We start from the raw sequence: 17,851 nt of genomic DNA on the forward strand, positions 1-17,851 counted from the left end.
TTTGCACGTAGGGTGTTCATGGCCTGGCCATCAAGTGAGGTGAAATGCATGGTGTTCACGGTGCCCATGAAAATGTGCATGGACAATGTGAACACAAGGGCTTTGGCGGTTCAGGAGAAAGTCCAACGTGTGCATCTGCAGGTATCTGGTTGGAAACCTGAGTCACAAGTGCACTCCTGGGTGTCCAAGTGTTCAAGCCCAAATCTGTTGTCTCGTATTCATAAATGTGCCACAGGTATTTAAACTGGTTTGCTAGGCATCTGACCGTGTAAGATGAAAACAGACAAAATGTCTCTTTCCTGCAGTGTCTGATTATGGATGAATTTTATTTTCTTTTATAGACCCGTTTTCAAAATTTTCTGAAATAGACATGTATTATTTTAAAAGTCTTTGAAAGACTTAAGTAAATGATATCAAAATCACTAACAGTGTTTCTTTCAGCATGATGGAAAGCCACAATGCAGTCAGGACACACGATTTATCATTTTGTTTATAAAAGTAGTCGACACAGTAAAATCTGGTGATCACCAGCTGTTCCTGGCCATGACTGCTGGTGGTCTGCACAGCTCATAGCCCCAAGGACACTGGACAATGACAGCTTCCAGGTCCATTTGTATCCAGAGAGGCTCATGTGGACATGGCCAGTGACATCGTGAAAATACATTTTAAGAAAAAATAAATATTCTGCACAATGTATTTACAAGGATCAACTGTTTTACCTCCACCCCCAATTACCAGAACATTGGGAAGCTGTAATTTGACATTTAAGAAGCATATTCTTGGCCATTTGTGTCAGTTCAGCACAGAATGTGGGGCTGAAACCCCTAATATTTTGGTCCATTCTTATAAAATATGTAAAATTACAAATTTCAGTATGCTTACAAGTTTTAAGGAAAGAAATGAAATGATTTGCTTGCATCCCCCGACCCCCTCAAAGGTGGAAACCCAGCCCGTGCTTCCAGGCTCAGCACCCTGAACACTGCCCGTTATTTCCGGCTTTTTCTGAAAGTGCAGGCCTTGGGGGAGGACATGGCCAGTCCCCCAACCCCGATTGCTGCATCTGGTCACGGCGGGTGCCAGCAGTCTCAGTACTTGAAGAGGTCGATGAAGTGCTGGGGAGACACAGGCGTGAAGCAGCTGTTGGGGTCGGCCGCAGTGCAGGGGTGTCCAGAGTCCTGCAGGGGGAGGGGATAGGTCAGAAGCACTATACAGCCATCAGCCCTGCTCCTGTGGCCACGTGGACCCCAGCCCCACCTCTAACAGAATTACTGCAACAACGGCCAGCTTGCCTCGCGTGGTTGCCCAGGCAGTCTCAGAACCAGGTCTCTGCCTCACTCCCCCCTTCCTGTCCTCCTGCCCCACCACTCCTCCCTCAACCCCAGGAGGCTCCTGTGCAGGCAGCGGGTAGAGCTGACAATTCCACTGCTCAGGGCAAGTGGCAAAAGGACAATCCATTTTGTGGACCTCATCTCAGGGACGTGCGGGGCCCGCGCGTCTGTCGGTCCTGACCCTCTCGGCCAGAGCTTCCCTTCAGGCTAAGCCCCGATCACTCGGGTGCTGGTTCCTGCTCAGCTGCTGCAGGGCCCGACATTGCATGTGTGGACCACAGGGCAGTACCTTGAACAGTAAAGCAAGGTGGTAGTCCTTGGAAAACAGAAGAGTCGGCAAGGAGTGCAGCGAGGGGAGGAGAGAGAAAAGTCAGGATTAGAAAGAGCCAGACTGCGGAGGGCTGTCAGGGTTAGAGCACGTCATTCACAAAAGCCACTGGACGTCAGGCACAGTGACTGAGAACAGCACACAGCTCCCCATCAAACACCCCGAGTTCCAGCACAGCACAAGGACAGCGTGCAGCGCCCCATCAGACACCCCAAGTTATATCACAGTATTAGAACAGCGTGCAGTGCCCCAGACACCCCCGAGTTATATCTCAGTATTAGAACAGCACACAGGGCCCATCAGACACCCCTAGTTCCAGCACAGCACGAGGACAGCATGCAGCTCCCCATCAGGCACCCTGAGTTATATCACAGTATTAGAACAGCATACAGTGCCCCATCAGACACCCCGAGTTATATCACAGTATTAGAACAGTGTGCAGCGCCCCATCAGACACCCCGAGTTCCAGCACAGCACGAGGACAGCGTGCAGCGCCCCATCAGACACCCCGAGTTCCCACAGGACTTGAAGGCACCCGAGAAAATTTTCTTGGAAAAGCACTTCTGTCTCAAGTCTCAGACTGGCAGCAGCAAGGCAGCAACACAGGAGTTCACTGAGGAGTCGGCATGCTCGTCTCACACGTGGGCAGACTTGGGGGCGCCCTGGATCCCTGTGTGCTTGTGCCCCATGTGCAGCAAGATCAGCTTCTCTCTGTGGCCGCCCGAGCCAGCCCAACCTCCAGAACCCTGCTCTGTCCCGGTCTCAACTGCTCCACGGCAGCCCTGTCCCAGCTACTGTTTTGCTCTGATGCCCACGGGGCCAGCCCTGGCTTCAAGGAAACAGAAGTGCCCAATCCTTGTCCCAGCTTCCCCTGCCCACCCTACAAGCTCAGTTTCTGACAGCTGGAGAAGCAGAGGGCACAACTCTGTCCAGCCTTGGAACCCAGCAAGGTCACCTCACTGGACTCTCCAGGGGCCACTGAGGCTAGTCCTTAAAGGCCAGCACTGTGGTGTAGTAGGTTACACATCCACCTGCAGTGCTGGCATCCCACATGGGCGCCGGTTCGTGTCCTGGCTGCCCCACTTCTCATCCAGCTCTCTGCCTGGGAAAGCAGAAGATGGCCCAAGTGTTTGGGCCCCTGTACCCACATGGGAGTCTCAGAAGCAGCGCCTGGCTCCTGCCTACAGATGGGCCCAGCTCTGGCTGTGGAGGCCACTGGGGGAGTGAACCAGCAGATGGAAGACCTCTAACTCTGCCTCCCAAGTAAATTACTTGCATCTTTAAAAAAAAAAAAAAAAAAAAAAAAGGCAAGAAAGGGAGTCCACAGACAAAACCAGCTTCCCGTGTGTTCTGAGCCAGGGCACAGCCCCCGTCTGGCAGAAGCCCTACTAGGCACATAACCATGGCCTGGCTGGTGGATGGTCTGGGGCCAGGGAAGAATTCAGAGCTCCCTCCCCGTTTGTTAGTAGGTCTGATGTTACTTGAGTTTCTCAGTCAACACAAGCAGCCAGGGAGATGCTACAGAACACCAACAGTTGTCTGGCCTGGGGACCTGCTGTGGCCACACCCAAGACAGCCCCAGGCCTGTGATTCCATGACTGCTCTGCACCTGGACAGCTACAGCAGGACAGGAGGTAATGTGATCCCAGCAGGAGCAGCCGGGGAATGGCACTGTTCCACACCCGTGCACCTGCACTCAGAACTGTGAGCGGCTGCGAGGTAACCACCAACCTCCAGGGCCTCACAGAGGAGACCCAGTCTGATTCTCACCACAGACAAATGCCTTTGTGAAGCTAGAAAATCAGTTTAAAAAAGGAAACTCTAGCAGTGCCGAGTTCTGCCTGACAGCTCAGAGCCAGAAGACAGACGGAGTCTCATTCCATCACTCGCAAAACTGGAACCGTCTGCTCCAGGAACAGTGCCCCACGAGCATCTGCCTGACACTTCCACAGAGGGGCTGAGTGCACACTGCGGTCTGCTCACTGACACGGGAAGGAGTTTACACACAAGTCCCCACACCTGAGAGCAGCACCCACACACCTGTGCACATCTCGCAGTATCAATTTTTTGCATCAATTTTGCAAAGAGGGCAGGTACACCAACACACAAAACAAGCAGTCACTTAACACACTCTCTCCAGTTGCCCACACACGGAGCCATCTGCAGCTGGCTGTGGGGCCACTCACCTTGGAGACAAAACTCCTGAAGTGGCACAGGGGACCTCAGCCCTTCACATCCCTGCCAGCCACGGCTCAGAGCAGTGAAAAGCACCGACGAGGATGTGATTTGACAGAACAGTGGTCTAGAGCCTGCCTGAGACCCTCTGACAGCTGAGATGCACACAAAGCGGGGTCCCCCAGCAGACAGCGAGCAGAGGCAGACGCGCCCATTCCTGACGCCTGAGCAGGGAAAGCTCCAGGCAAATGGTGAGAACACACTCAAGGGTACTGCAGAAGTGGGGGCCGGCTGGGACAGTGCAGGCTGACTGGGAGGGCTCCCTGTTCACTCTGTGGACACAGACATGCTGGAGGACAGACGTGGTAACATACAGCAACTGTCCTGTCAGGTTACCATGCCAGTGGCTTCCTCTGGGCCCACTGCTCCTGTCGGACTGGAAGCCCTAGACCACTCCTGGCCACCTGCAGACCCTGGCAGGCCTGCCCTCGGCACGGCCATGTAGAGGGAGGGCTCTAGGCACTGGGGTTGCAGGCGAGAGCCAGGTGTGGAGACAGCAGGGAAAACCTGACTCTCATGCCCCAGCTGAGGGCTGGGGCAGGGGCCAGAGCCCTGTCCTGGACAGCCACACATGCCCACAGGATAAGGCCACCCTGCGGGGTCTGGTTCAAAGCCCTAGTTTTACCCTGTGACCCTGCCCTGTGTCATCACAAACAGTATTTTTCTTTTTCAAAAAAAAGCCTTTACACTTAAAATGTGAGTGAGTGGCTGCAGAGGTAAATCCACTTCCAGCGAGTACCTTCCAGAAGAGAATGCTGCAGTGCCGGCAGAAGTGCAGGGTGTCCCCATACTGCTCCTTGGTTGGGTAGTGCTTCTCCAGGGCAAAGTACATCAGCTTCCATTCGACGTGGCCCTTCTCGGAGAGGATCAAGTGTCTACAGAACTGAACACAGAGATCCCGCTCAGAACCAGGCACGCTCTGAGCTCAACATCCAACACTGGGGCGAGCTGTCTTTACAACGCCGGCTGGGCTGTGGCTCGTTTCGTTACTTGCATCAAGCTCGAGTGGCTGAGGTCACACCAGCAGGCCTGTGTCTGAGGGGCACCAGGCAGCTGCTAGAGATGCAGGTTCAGATCTGGAAGGACACCCACAGTGCATCGAGTTTACAGTACACACATCACAAACTGAGAGCACTCGCAGCTCAGAGGAAAGACGAACAACTCAGTTTAAAAACAGGCAAAGGACTCACAAGGCCTTCATCCTGAGGAAGAACACACCCACCAGGGTGGCCGTGAGGGTCTCAGCAGCCCGTGCTGGGGGTGTGGACAGCCGGTACCTCACTTGCCATAGGGGATGCAAAGCAGCACAACCCCTTTGAAAACCCTGCTTGTCCCTCAAAAGGTTGAGCCCAGAGCTGCCGCCTGACCCAGCAGCCACAGCCAGGACCTGTCACCTGTGCGTGAGCCAGCAAGGGCCACAGAGCCACAGGTGCATACAGACAGGAAAGCAGGAACACAGCCTGGTGACCACAGAGTGGACGTCAGGCAGCCATGGAAGGGAACGAGGCTCTGCTCCCGCTGCAGCTCAGAGCCTTGAGGACACTGCTCAGAGTGGTCATGAGGGGCACCCAGCATCCCCAGCACCAGGGACCACGTGATCGGTGGGGACCCCAGGCAGATGACGGGTGACAGCTGAAGGACATGGCAGCTCTGCAGCGCCTGCACCCACGGAAGCGGTACAAAGGCGCACACCAGGGAGCGTGGCCGAGGGTCAGTGGCTGCCGTGGTGGGGGTGGGGAGCCCACACTCTCTTGCCTATAAATCGTGGCACGGAGTGGAGCACATGAACAGGTTTTACTTTGTAGAACTGAAAGAAACACTGGAACAAATTTCACACGAAGGGCATGACTTGCGAGAGGGTGCTGACAGCCGGGTCACGGTAATGTCTATGCACTTCGTGCCTGTCACAGTCTCAGAGGACGGGGCCTGCCGCGTGGCACTCACCTGCTTCTCAGCAAAGTGGTACTGGCACAGTTTCTTCCACAGCTGCCTGTCTTCACTGAGCACGTGCAGTGTGGGGGTCACCTGGCCCAGAGTCACGATGTCCCACCCGTCCGAGAAGCGGTACAAGATGTTGCTCAGCATGTGCAGAGGGAGGTCCACCAGGGTGAGCCCTGTGTCCACCTGCTGGAAGCACAGCACGGGCAGCGAATGAGACACAGCCAGGAGGAGCAAGCACGCCCGAGATGCAGCAGCACCTCGCTCCCGCAGGGCGCTCAGTCCCACACTCACCAACCCCAGCAGCTGGAGCCTGGGTGGCTGGTAGGGCCAGGGTTACCCTGACTGGACCCTTCCATCCACCCAGGCACCAGGTCTACCCCGAACACCTGGAGGTGAGTTCCCCACTGGTACACCTGGAACAACCTTGAGGGACCCAAAGTCGATGAACCCTCGACTTCTCCACTGCAGTGACCGTTTCTTCCCAGACGTGGACCTGGAGACCACAGGAGCCTGCGCTGGGGCCACTAATGGGAAGGGTGCACAGTGGCTCGGCCCTGGGAGCTGGAGCCTCGGCTCTGGGATCCACCTGCTCTGGGGCTGAGCTGGGGGCCCTGGAAGCAGCCCTGGTGCCCACGTCCTGCTTGTCCCAGCATGGTCTGTGCTTCACCAGGCCTTGTCCCTAGCTGTGGGGACAGCTGGCTCTGCTGCCTTATCTGGACACTTATGACTTGCTCTTGCACAGCGCGGTTAACTTGTCATGGTGTGGGCCGCAGGGGACTAGCTGTCTTTCTCTGCTCCCCTCCTGTATCCTGCTAGGAACACTTCCTCACGACTTCAGCAGTGTCAGCCGCTCAGGGTCCTTCCTGTGCATCCTAGGGGAAGCACAGGGGCGTAAGTCCTGCTCCCGTGTCAGCACACTCAGAGTCCACCAGACAAGCCTGAGACCCTGTACGGCAGACACGGCATGCGGGTTAGGGGTGAGAGGTTGGGCTTTGGGTTACTGCTGCCGCAGTGACATCCTGGCTACGTCATGAGGTTTTCGCAGGCCATAACGTGCTGTTTTGCCCTGAGTTCCTCCCACCACCCTGTCTCTGCCATCAGCACCATCCTGGGCTGTGGAGCAGCAAGGCCCCTGCATGCACTGGACAAATACTTGGCATGTGCAGGACTGGAGGTGCAATACTGCACCTGGCAGACCAGGCACTGCTGGTGTGCACCCTCGTGACACCTGGTGACCCCGTGTGGAAGGCAGAGGCCCCAAGCTGAATCTCCACACCTTCCTCCAGGAGCCCAGGCGCCTGAAAAGCAGAAACTCCGTCGCTTCCGGCCTGCTCACAGCGGACCTCCTGTGGTGGCTGCAACCTGGGCACTTCTATCCCCAGAGCATCTGCAGCGCCCTGACCAGCACACTCACCCCCAGCAATCCTGCTTTTGTGTCCCTTGAGGTGCACACTGAGCAGGTGGGCTAGGAAGTGCTGAGTGAGGTAACCATGGGGACGGCACTAGGAGACGGAACCTGCTGGGACCACTCACACCTTCCAGCAGAGAGGAAGCTGCTGCCTGTGTCCCTCAGCGACTGTGCCTGCAAGACACCGTCCTAGACAGAGTGTGTGCGTGCAGCACTGGCATCCACACGCACACAGGGCAGTGCCTGGCCCCCAGCCCCTCAACCCTGTGTTGCGCTCCTGGGTGCAGAGGAGCTGATGCTTGTTCTGAGAATGGAAACGAGCCTTTTTCAACAGCAAAGTCATAAAACTAAGGCACCAGGTTAAGAGCACAAGAGCCTAAGTTGTTTTCAGTCCTCTTTTGCCTCCCTCTCCTGTGCACACTCACAGCTGACCACCACCTACACTCTGCCTCTGGACTCCAAGCAGCCTTTGTATTCTCTACCAGGACATTGACCACTGCCAGTCGTGACTGAGACCCTGGGCCACCATGCGGCCAGGAGCTGCTCCCAACACAGAACACAAGGTAGCAGAATTTTAGAAAACTTCACTTTTAAACCTAGTAAGTTGTACTTTTACTTCTAACAAGCAATCAATAAATTAGAAAAAGCTGGGGCCAGTGCTGTGGCGTAGTGGGTAAAGCTGCACCTGTAGTGCCAGCATCCCATAGGGGTGCCAGTTTGCATCCTGACTGCTCCACTTCCAATCCAGCTCTCTGCTAAAGCAGTAGAAGATGGCCCAAATCCTTGGGCTCCTGTACCCACGTGGGAGACCTGGATGAAGCTCCTGGCTCCTGCTAGGCGCAGCTCTGGCCGTTGTGGCCAATTGGAGAGTGAACCAGCGGATGGAAGACCTCTCTCTCTGCCTCTCCTCCTCTGTGTAACTCTTTCAAATTAATGAATAATCTTAAAAAAATCATTAATTTTAGAAGAAATTTTTTAAAAAGGAAACCAGGAGCTTGAGAACAAGGGCACGTGGCGTGTATCCATGCAGTGCTCCCTCAGTTAGGGCCCATGGGCGGACAGCATCAGTCTTGCTGAGCTGTCAGGCGGGTAAACTTGGGAGCAGGACCAGGAGAAGGTTCTAGTGTTCTCAGAAACTCAGCACTGCTGAAATGTGCTCAGCTTCCGCTTACTCTTGGGGGTCTGAGAATTCAGACTTTAGAAGGGAAAAAGACTCAGCTTGCAGAGGCCTTGCCCCTGTGCGGCTGGGCTGCCTGCCCCCAGGTCCCTGGAAGCTCTTGGCCCTGCTGCCCAATTGACAGCAAAAGAGCAGGTGGCCATCAGCCCATGGGCACCAACCAGGTGTGGCATACACAGGCTCAGAGCAGGCTGGCGGCCTGTCTACACACAGTGGAGTTAGCTGATCCTGCAAAGAGCTCTTTCTGGTTTCAAACTGTGTTCCCAGGAAAGCCAAATGCCCCAGCAGCTCAGACAGTCCAAGGTGTATGCCCCAAGCTCAATCCCAAACCAATGCCTCTTCTGCAGAGACCATGGCACAGCTCATGAGGGTGTCTTGGGAGCACAGTGGGCAAGAAGCAAGACCCAGAGGGTCAAGCCAGGTCTGGGGGCACCCAGGATGCCCTGAGGCCATACTCGTGTGCTGTCCTCACTGCTCCACTGCAGAATGGCCGACCTCACTGTACTGTGCCCTTCCTCCATCTGTTCAGTGAGCGCGAACAGTCAGCCAACGACAGGGACCCCTGTTCTGAGACGAAGACTCCCCTCCATGATCTGCACAGCTCTCTCTCGGGGCCCAGGCTGTCCTTCACCCACAATTCTCTCCCAGGACTGCGCGTGGCCGAGTCCCACCCAGAACTTCCTGGCCAGGCCAGGGAGGCTGCCTTCCCATGGACACCCTACTGTGGGCAAGGGTCACCACACGAGGGCTGAGTGGGACCTGGTGGCAGGTCCTTGCTTCTTGGTGTGACCGACCTGTGCATGTGCAGGCAGAGCTGCTGGGCTACTGGGAATATCCGGGGGTGGGAGGGGAGGGGGATGGAAGAGGAGGCAGGTGTACTTCCTCTACTCCCAGTGCTGCTGACTGCTGGATTTCAGGTGTGTGTTTCAGAGTCATAACTAGGAGTCACCTCTCTCCTTGCAAATCTCACACTCACAACTCCCTCTATGGGGAACCAGGGTGCAGTGTGAGGGCAGCACGGTCTGCAGCATCACTCACACCACTGCAGCCACACAGCCTGTGCCTGCAGGACACACAGAGCTGGGTTCCACTAACCGTGAGCTGACAATATAGGGGGAATGTGTCTCTGCTGAGCACATGCAGGTTATCTTCCTGTCATCATGACAACCACTGTGCCTAGCACTGTGTGAGGTGCTGTCAGTCACCCACACATTCCCCGAAGTGTGCAGGAAAGAGGAAGAGCAACTCCCCCATCTCCCAGAGATACCAGTGCTGAAGAGCTGTTCACACCCAGTCCAGCCCTGTAAGAGCCGGGAAGCCAGGTGAGATGCTCAGTGCCTGGTCTTACCACATCAAGAGAAGTCGGACTGTGCCCCAGCTCCCAGCAGCACATCCAGACACACATCACACCTGGCAGTGGGAATGGGAGCTGTCCAGACCTAGACCTGAACTTAGTGCCACGCAGACAACACAGCCCCTGCCCCCAGGCCAGTACCCAGGGACTGAGTCTCTGGGATCCTCAGGCAGCAGCACAGCCTGGGGGAAGACCCCACCCACTGGGAGCTGGGCAGCAAAGAGCACAGGGCTGGACACTGCAGAGCAAGCACACAGTGGCCTTGTGACCAGGGGAACTAAGCCCACAGCATCTGCTCCTGCCTCTCCTGAGATGCGCCTGGACCATGAGGGCCTTTGCTCAGTGGGAGGAGGGTGAGCAGCAGGCCCCTGGCAGGCCCCACTCACACCACTGGACGGCCCTGAGAGGCTGGATTAGGACAGCTCCACACTGTCCTGGAGAGCGAGCCCAGCCCACGCTACCCAGTCCCTGCCCACGCTGCCCTCTCCTTGCCCATGCTGCCCAGTCCCTGCCCTCACTGCCCCCCTCTGTCACACTGGCCCCTCACTGGCCCCAGGCACCTTCTATAGGAATCATCTTCAAGTCTCACCACCTGTGGGGCAGCTGCTCCCAGCAGTTCTGCAGAACCCACCTGGTGAGCCAGGAGGACACGCTCCCCCTCCCATAGCCTGGGAAGAAGCTGGACAGCACCCTGGACAGCTCATCCAGCAGGGAGCCCAGCAAACAGCTGGGAAGCCCTGTTTTGCTGCTGCCCCAGCAGCAGCCGGACAGCCCCACCTTCCTTACCTGGGAAGCAAATGGAAAATCAGCCCTGAGAAACTGGCCCATCCCTACAACCCTGCCTCACCAGACATCACCAGCCCTGACTACAGCTGGGCAATCGGCACCAACACAGCACCAAGGCACCAATGCAGCCCCACTTCAGTGTCCCCAAGGAAAAACCTGTCACCAACAAAGCTAGCCTTCAGAAATGAAGGGGAAATGTGGACTTTCCATGACAAAGCGAAACAGAAGGACGTCTTCATTACCAGAACACCACGCTACACGCCTGAGGTGTTCCCTTCGGAAGCAGGAGCAGAGAAGAGAAAGAAACATCTTAAGATGGGGATTCTACTGTCACTTATTTCTGGCTGTGCTTTGCTGCATATGTAGTTTTGGGACTGCAGCTCTGTAAATGCTTTTCTTGGGCTCATGAGGTTCTGATATCTGGATTGGACTGGTCTCTGAATATCAGCTAGAAAGCACTGGCTCCTTGTCTGCTCTCCCAAAGAGCCTACTATTGTGCTGTTTCTTTCTTTTTTTTTTTAAAGACTTTTTATTTTGTTTATTTGAGAGGTACAGTTATGGACAGTGAAAGAGAGAGACAGGTCTTCCATCTGCTGGTTCACTCCCCAAATGGCCACAATGGCCAGAGCTGTGCTGATCCAAAGCCAGGAACCAGGAGCTTCTTCCAGGTCTCCCATGCGGGTGCAGGGGCCCAAGGACTTGGGCCAACTTCTACTGCTTTCCCAGGCCATAGCAGAGAGCTGGATCAGAACAGGAGCAGCTGGGACTAGAACCGGTGCCCATCTGGGATGCCAGTGCTGCAGGCGGAAGATTAACCTACTGTGCCACAGCGCTGGCCCAACTGTTTCTTTAAATGTTCAGAAGAGCAGCCAGCACTGTGGTGTAGCAGGTTAAACCGTTGTCTGCAGCGCCAGCATCCCATATGGGTGCTGGTTCTAGTCCCAGCTGCTCCACTTCCCATCCAGCTTCAGCAAAGGCTCCTGGGAAAGCAGTGGAAGAAGGCCCAGGTACGTGGGCCCTGCACCACGTCAAGACCAGAAGAAGCTCCTGGCTTCAGCCTGGCCCTGCCCTGCCTTAGGTAGCCATTTGGGGAGTGAACCAGCAGATGGATGATCTCTGTCTCTCCATCTCTGTAGCTCTGCCTTTCAAATAAATAAATAAATAAATGTTCAGAATTATTCACGAGAGAAACAATTTAGGCCTTTAGTTACATCTCTGGAATAAAACCTTTAAACATGAATTAAATTTCTTAAACACATATGGAGCTATTTAAAATTTCTTTTCATTCCATATCAGTTTTCTGAATTGGGGTTGAGGAAATATGTGTGTTTTACCTAAGTTATCAAAACTCGTAGCATAAAATTGTTTAACATCCTCAGAAAGCTTACAACCAGAGCTGTCCTGGATACTACAGTCCCCATGCCTGAGTAAAAACCCGAGGTCACTGCTGCACCTCACAGCAGCAGTGCATCACCTGTGCCTACCACTGAGAGTGTACATGGAGGCATGCCCACACACAGGATGGGTCACTACCCAGACCCCACGCCCACCACTGAGGCCTCAAACAGGATGGGTCACTACCCAGACCCCACGCCCACCACTGAGGCCTCAAACAGGATGGGTCACTACCCAGACCCCATGCCAACACTGAGGCCACACACAGGATGGGTCACTACCCAGCCACAGAGAAGCTGAGATTCTGTCACTGAGTGACTTGGATAAATCTAGAGGGCGTCACATCACGTGACATGAGCCAGGTCAGAGGCCAGTACATATGTGAGAAGCTGGGAGCAGAGCACTGGTCAGCAGAGGCTGCACAGGGGAGGTAGCAGGCAACACAGAGTCCCAGGCAGGAGGCACAGGCCACCACGCTCACAGCATGGCAGTGGACTCTCTGAAGTAGTCAGGAGAAGGTGACAGATACGCCACTTCTCTAGCCCAATCACACGTCACACTGTGCCCGTGAATATGTATAATTATGTTGTCCAAGAACAGACGCCCACATAGATCAAACTGAAAAATAAAAACACAGTACAAAGGAGGCCATGTTACCAAGGACTTGAGCACCTGTAGATCTGATGTTTGTGGAGGTCTTTCTGTGATTCAGTATAGAAATAAACAAGAAGCCAAGTTAAAGACTTTAGTTGGTTCTACTACCATTTTTCTTGTTGAAATTATTTCTAGCATTAAAGAAGATCAACACCAACAACAGGAGCTGCACTTTCTTTCCTTGCTCACTCTTCTCAAAGAGCTGCAGGCACCCAGCAAAGGACAGCAGCAAGGGGAACGAGGCAGCACCTAGACTGACAGCTGCTCGGACAGCCTGACCTTCCCTGACTGGGTGCCTGTTCAGCCTGAAGCAGTGTCCTCTGAAGATGAGCATTTGACACCTCAGTACCCCGAGTATCAACCTGTTCAACGCTTCCCACCCTTGCTGCCTTCCCAGTAAACCTGTGAACCATTAATGCCATCTCTTGGTCCTATTATATTTTACGACAACTTAATGAATATATTTGAAATGACTGCAACAGTTGCTCATGTTTGCTTAGAAGGGATCATGACTTTGTCTACACAGCTGGGTGCAGTGAATTCTGGCTCGGGAAACCCTCACCTTCGTCATCCTCATCTGGAGGCGACTTTGTCTACACAGCAGGCACAGACCCTCACCTTCATCATCTGGAGGTGACTTTGTCTACACAGCAGGCACAGTCCCTCACCTTTGCCATCTGGAGGTTCTGCAGCTGCTGCTGCCAGGACAGAATGGTCTCCAGCCGGCAAATCCAGATGTTGATGTTCCCCACCAAGACGGACTTGCCAACCCCTCTGATGAGAACGCAGAGGGTGGAGCTCAGGTCCTGCAGGAGGTTTTTGATGAGGCGAGGATTGTGGTGGTCCCTGAGAACTGGATGCACAAAACAGAGCCAGAGATAGCACAGCTCCTTACACAAACCATGAGTGGGGCCACCCAAACGTGCAGCCAGATACCCGTGAGACAGCACCACGTGGCCCGTCCACAACAAGACGTTACTCAGCCGCACAAAGGACGGGAGCTCTGGCGCTGCTCCAATGCCAGGGACCTCTGAGAACATCACCCTCCATGAACCACGCCAGTCACAGGGGCCCACAGGCACCGAATCCACACACAGGAGGCAGAGTGGGGCCAGGGCTCGGGCAAGGGGGACAGGGGAGTTGCCATTCAATGGAACTCGGACTCTGGGAAGAGAAACTGCTCTGGGGAGGGAGGCTGGTGAGTCACACCACAAGGTGAGTGTACCAGCCACTGCCCAAGGGCTGCGAACAGTGGGAAACCAGGATCACACTTCAGAGTGACCCACAAGTGATGTCTCTTTTAAGATATCACCAGTATGTCTGATAGTACTTTTCAGTGGAGTCTATAGTTTTGCCATTAAATGGTTTATACTTCCTTTTGCTTTTATCATAAAGAGGATTAATAACGATTGTGGACATGTGGCGTGTAATCTGAAAGTTCAATGTACTAATAACCACTAATTAATCAAGCAAGCTTGTTAAATTAAAAGGAAAATTACTGGCTTATTGGATGCCTAAATGTGTAAGTCACAACCTTGCTGACCATGGAGACTCAGAGCTGCATGGAGCTTGGCTGGCAGTGAACGTGGAACAGCCTCCTCCGGCTCTGCGAGCAGGCGCCTTCCCATCACACTCGTGGCTCAATCGCAAGATCGGCTTTAACAGCTGTGACCAGCCAGCCAGCAAACGGAATGCCGCTGGGGCATGGCAGGCACGTACAGTTCTAGTTAGGATTTAGATTTAAAATACCAGTGGTCATCTTACCCTTTTGAACAATTTTATCCAAGATGTTGAAGTAGTTCTTTTGTGCCACACCACTCAGTGACGTTAGCTGGGATTTTGCAATGAGCTCTAGCAGCTGAAAGGCAAGAGTGGAAGAGTGAGCAACACAGAATCCACGGCAAAGTGCATCGCACATCAGTGAGGAGACTTCTCCAAGTGGTGCTGGCAGGGGATGCTCACCCTCAGTGCTAACCTGGGGAGAACAGATGCCTGCCGGGCGTGGGGTTACCAGCCTAAGTCCCTGGCTGCAGGGGAGCCTCAGATGCATTTTTTAGTTTCCCAACCTCCCTTGTGCAGGGCACCCAGGAGGAGGCTGAGGGATGTTTGGCCACCGACAGGCATCTGTCCAGGACTAGGCCAGAATCACTGTTCTCTGATGACCAGAAACCAGAAAATTAAAATGCCCTTCCATTTGGAATTTAAAAGCAAAACCAGACTAAAACTTAACGCAGCACTTTGGTCAAGCAAGAAAACGAAGCCTATCTAGAAAACAATGACCACAAACCAAAGAAACAGAGCTCACAAGGACAGGTCGGCTGTTACGGGAGGGGTGTACCCTGGAGTTCACTGCACATGCACACGCACACCTGCACCTTGGGCACTGCAGCCACACTGCCCTCCTCTAACGCTTTTGCTCCCCTGCATTTCTGCTCGAGTTTGCCTGGCACACCAGCCCTCCTGCCCACGTGAGTTGCTGACTCCCAGGTGTGCTCACACACAAGTGCGGGGGATGGGGGGTGGTGGTTTGCTTCTTGATCCAATCTGAAAACCTTCAGCAGCCATTGACATGACATGCACATTTACTGATACACACAGTTGGTCTTAATTCATGGCTCCTGTTTTTGTAGCTTTAAAAAATGTCGTTTTTCTGTGGGTTGGCACTTAGCAAAGGTATGCACGACTCTGCCTGCAGTCACCACTGTGGCTGCAACCACACAACGCCCAGCACTCTGGGTCACGTGAAGCAGCTCTCACTGCTCTCCTCCTCCCCGCCCCACCCGCACCGTGCTGACTGGCTCTGTGCACATGCGGCCTCCTCTGTCACCACTGTCCTGCCCTGGGGCCTGTTTCTCCAACCACCTCTAGATGGGGAAGTCAGCTTCTTCAGAAACACATGAGAACAATACCCCAAGTTCTCATGCTGTCTGTGGCCTGGCAGCAGAGCAGAACGGGGGCTGGCCATGACCTCAGGGGCACCCTTGGAGGACCCTGATGGCTTTCCCCAGGAGGGATTCGGTCCCCTCCAGAGGTGAAGGACCCCCTGGGCAGGGCTCCCTCTGTAGGCACAGACCCAAGTCTATTCCATACCACGAGAAGTTTTCTAGAACATTTGTCCCAGTGGTACCCATGCCCCACCCCCTCACAGTCCTGGGTACTGTGACCCTCTGACCCTTTAAGCTTGGTGTCACTGCCATCATCTCCAACACTCTCCCTGAGTCCTGCACCCACGTGACGTCTGCTTCAACAGCTCCCTCTCCTTTGCAGCACTTCTGCCCCGGGACCCTCTGTACAACCGTGCTCCTGTGCCCAGCCTGCTGCCTGACAGCTGTCTCGGCACTCCTCCTGCCTGCAGGCTCTGCACTCTGCCCAAAGGGTAACATCAGGGCTACAGCCGACTCCCCTGGGCATGGCAGCCATCCTGTAGGAGGTCAGAGCCGGGCCAGGGTGGCTCTAGGCCACTGTCTCGGTGGCTCCTGCCCCATTGCTGCTTCTCCTGTGTGGATCCCAGGAGCAGCCACACAGCCCATCTCTGAGTACATCTGGGCCTGGGCAGCCCTTTGCTGCCAGCCCTTGTCCTTGCAGTCTCGCTCCTCCCGCTGAGCAGGGGCTCAGCACAGCGGCCTCTGCCTTCCGCTAACAAGGTGTGAGCACCGCCAAGCCTGGCCCACTCTCATCTGTGCCTCAGCTGCCTCTGCTAAGCCTGGCACACATGAGTCCCATTCTTTCCCACCCTCCAGCAGGAGGAAGTTCCAGCACTCTCCTGCAACAGCCACAGGTAATGCCAGGCTGGTTACAGCAAGCCCTCCAGACACATGGAGCAGATGGCACTGAGCTCACAGAGAACCACTCAGGCCTCAAGCCTGTCCCAGGGCTTCCCCGCTTAGTCGAGCGCTACTGGAACCCCCTGCTGGCACCGCCAACTGGGCAGGTGCTGCTTACGGTCAGCTCATACCAGGACTCAAGACAGGTTGCCTCAGTGTCCTGCAGTAGAAGCTGACGTGGTGAGGCCAGAAGTGCAGCCCAGGGGATGTCATGAGGGCTCTCTTGCGTGATACAGCCTCCTTCTCCACCCACGGGTTTCCCTGAATTCCCCAAACTGCCCAAGGAGGCATCTTCCCACAGGCTGAGGGCACGAGAGAAACAGACCAGAAAATACAAAATCGTTTACTCCTGAGAGGAGACAGGAAACAGATAACTCACGAGCTCTATTCCACTCCCAGGACAGAAGTGAGGGCAGAGGCAGTGGGCAGGCTCCTGAGCCCCACGTCTGTCCCACTCCCACTTGGCTGCTCCCGTGGTCCTCTGAGATGCCGCCCCCAGCCCATCCTCCCATTCAGAGGCCCCGTGGCACCTGCGCCACAGACTGAAGTCAGAAACAGACCAGAGGCGTGGGAGGGAGGCCAAGCCACTCTTGAGGAGGAACACCGGACCTAACGAAGGGCTCTGCACTCCATCCCTGAGTCCACACTCGACAAGCACGACAAACATGAAGACGTGCATTTTCTGTACAAACTTTTTTTTTTTAAAGATTTATTTATCTGAAAGACAGAGTTAGAGAGGTAGAGAGAGAGAGAGAGAGAGAGAGAGAGAGAGAGAGAGAGGTCTCCCATTCGCTAGTTCACTCCCTAAATGGTCACAATGGCTGGAGCTGGCCAATCAGGAGGCAGGAGCTTCTTCCAGGTGTCCCACGTGGGTATGGGGGCCCAAGCACTTGAAGCCATCTTCTACTGCTTTCCCAGGCCATCAGCAGGGAGCTGGATTAGAAGAGGAGCAGCCAGGACTCGAACTGGCACGGCATGGGATGCCAGCACTACAGCGCCAAACCCAAGAAGCCAAGCTTTCTTGAAGAGAGGTAGCACCCGTACCCAGCCAGAGCCAAGCACCCAAGGCGTCCAGCCACTGCTCATGCTACTGGTGGGACTTGGGGGGTCATTTGAATCTGTGTGAATTTATGGACGATACCCAACAGTGGTAAAAAATAATTGAAAAAAATCCATGTGAACATAGTTTGTTCATTCATTCAACTTAGGAATAAAAATACCTACTATTTGTCAAGTGCATGGGATGCTAAGTTAGCATTTGATTTTCCCTTGAGATACAGTTCAGCAAAGCAGGAAAGGCTTGATTAGCAGTGTGACCAGTCCTGCGTGGCCACCCCATGCTGTGCCTATGACAGCCCCGCTGCCCATCAGAGAGGCCACAGAGCAAGGGCGACGCTTGTTGTCAGGATGGAGCATGTGGG

General features: G+C 54.6%; 1 protein-coding gene across 13 annotated transcripts in view; it reads right to left on the reverse strand.

Annotated features, from left to right (window-relative positions):
* Positions 1–307: 307 nt before the first annotated feature.
* FBXO25 (F-box protein 25) overlaps positions 308–17,851 on the reverse strand; it is a 43,588-nt gene continuing 26,044 nt past the window's right edge. For 7 of the 13 annotated variants that reach the window (XM_089302839.1, XM_089302838.1, XM_089302837.1 and 4 more), the window contains 6 exons: positions 14,371–14,464; positions 13,275–13,459; positions 5,836–6,018; positions 4,631–4,774; positions 1,618–1,644; positions 308–1,175 (listed from right to left, as the gene is read on the reverse strand). In XM_089302839.1, the coding sequence (XP_089158965.1) occupies positions 1,086–1,175; positions 1,618–1,644; positions 4,631–4,774; positions 5,836–6,018; positions 13,275–13,459; positions 14,371–14,464 (723 nt within the window). In that variant the 3' untranslated portion in view covers positions 308–1,085. The remainder of the gene's footprint in view (positions 1,176–1,617; positions 1,645–4,630; positions 4,775–5,835; positions 6,019–13,274; positions 13,460–14,370; positions 14,465–17,851) is intronic. The other 6 variants (XM_017339324.4, XM_070047258.2, XM_017339326.4 and 3 more) reach the window with 3 other exon arrangements.

This window comes from Oryctolagus cuniculus, chromosome 8 (assembly GCF_051225735.1).
Source record: "Oryctolagus cuniculus isolate XC-2025 breed Fujian yellow rabbit chromosome 8, ASM5122573v1, whole genome shotgun sequence".
NCBI lineage: Eukaryota > Metazoa > Chordata > Mammalia > Lagomorpha > Leporidae > Oryctolagus > Oryctolagus cuniculus.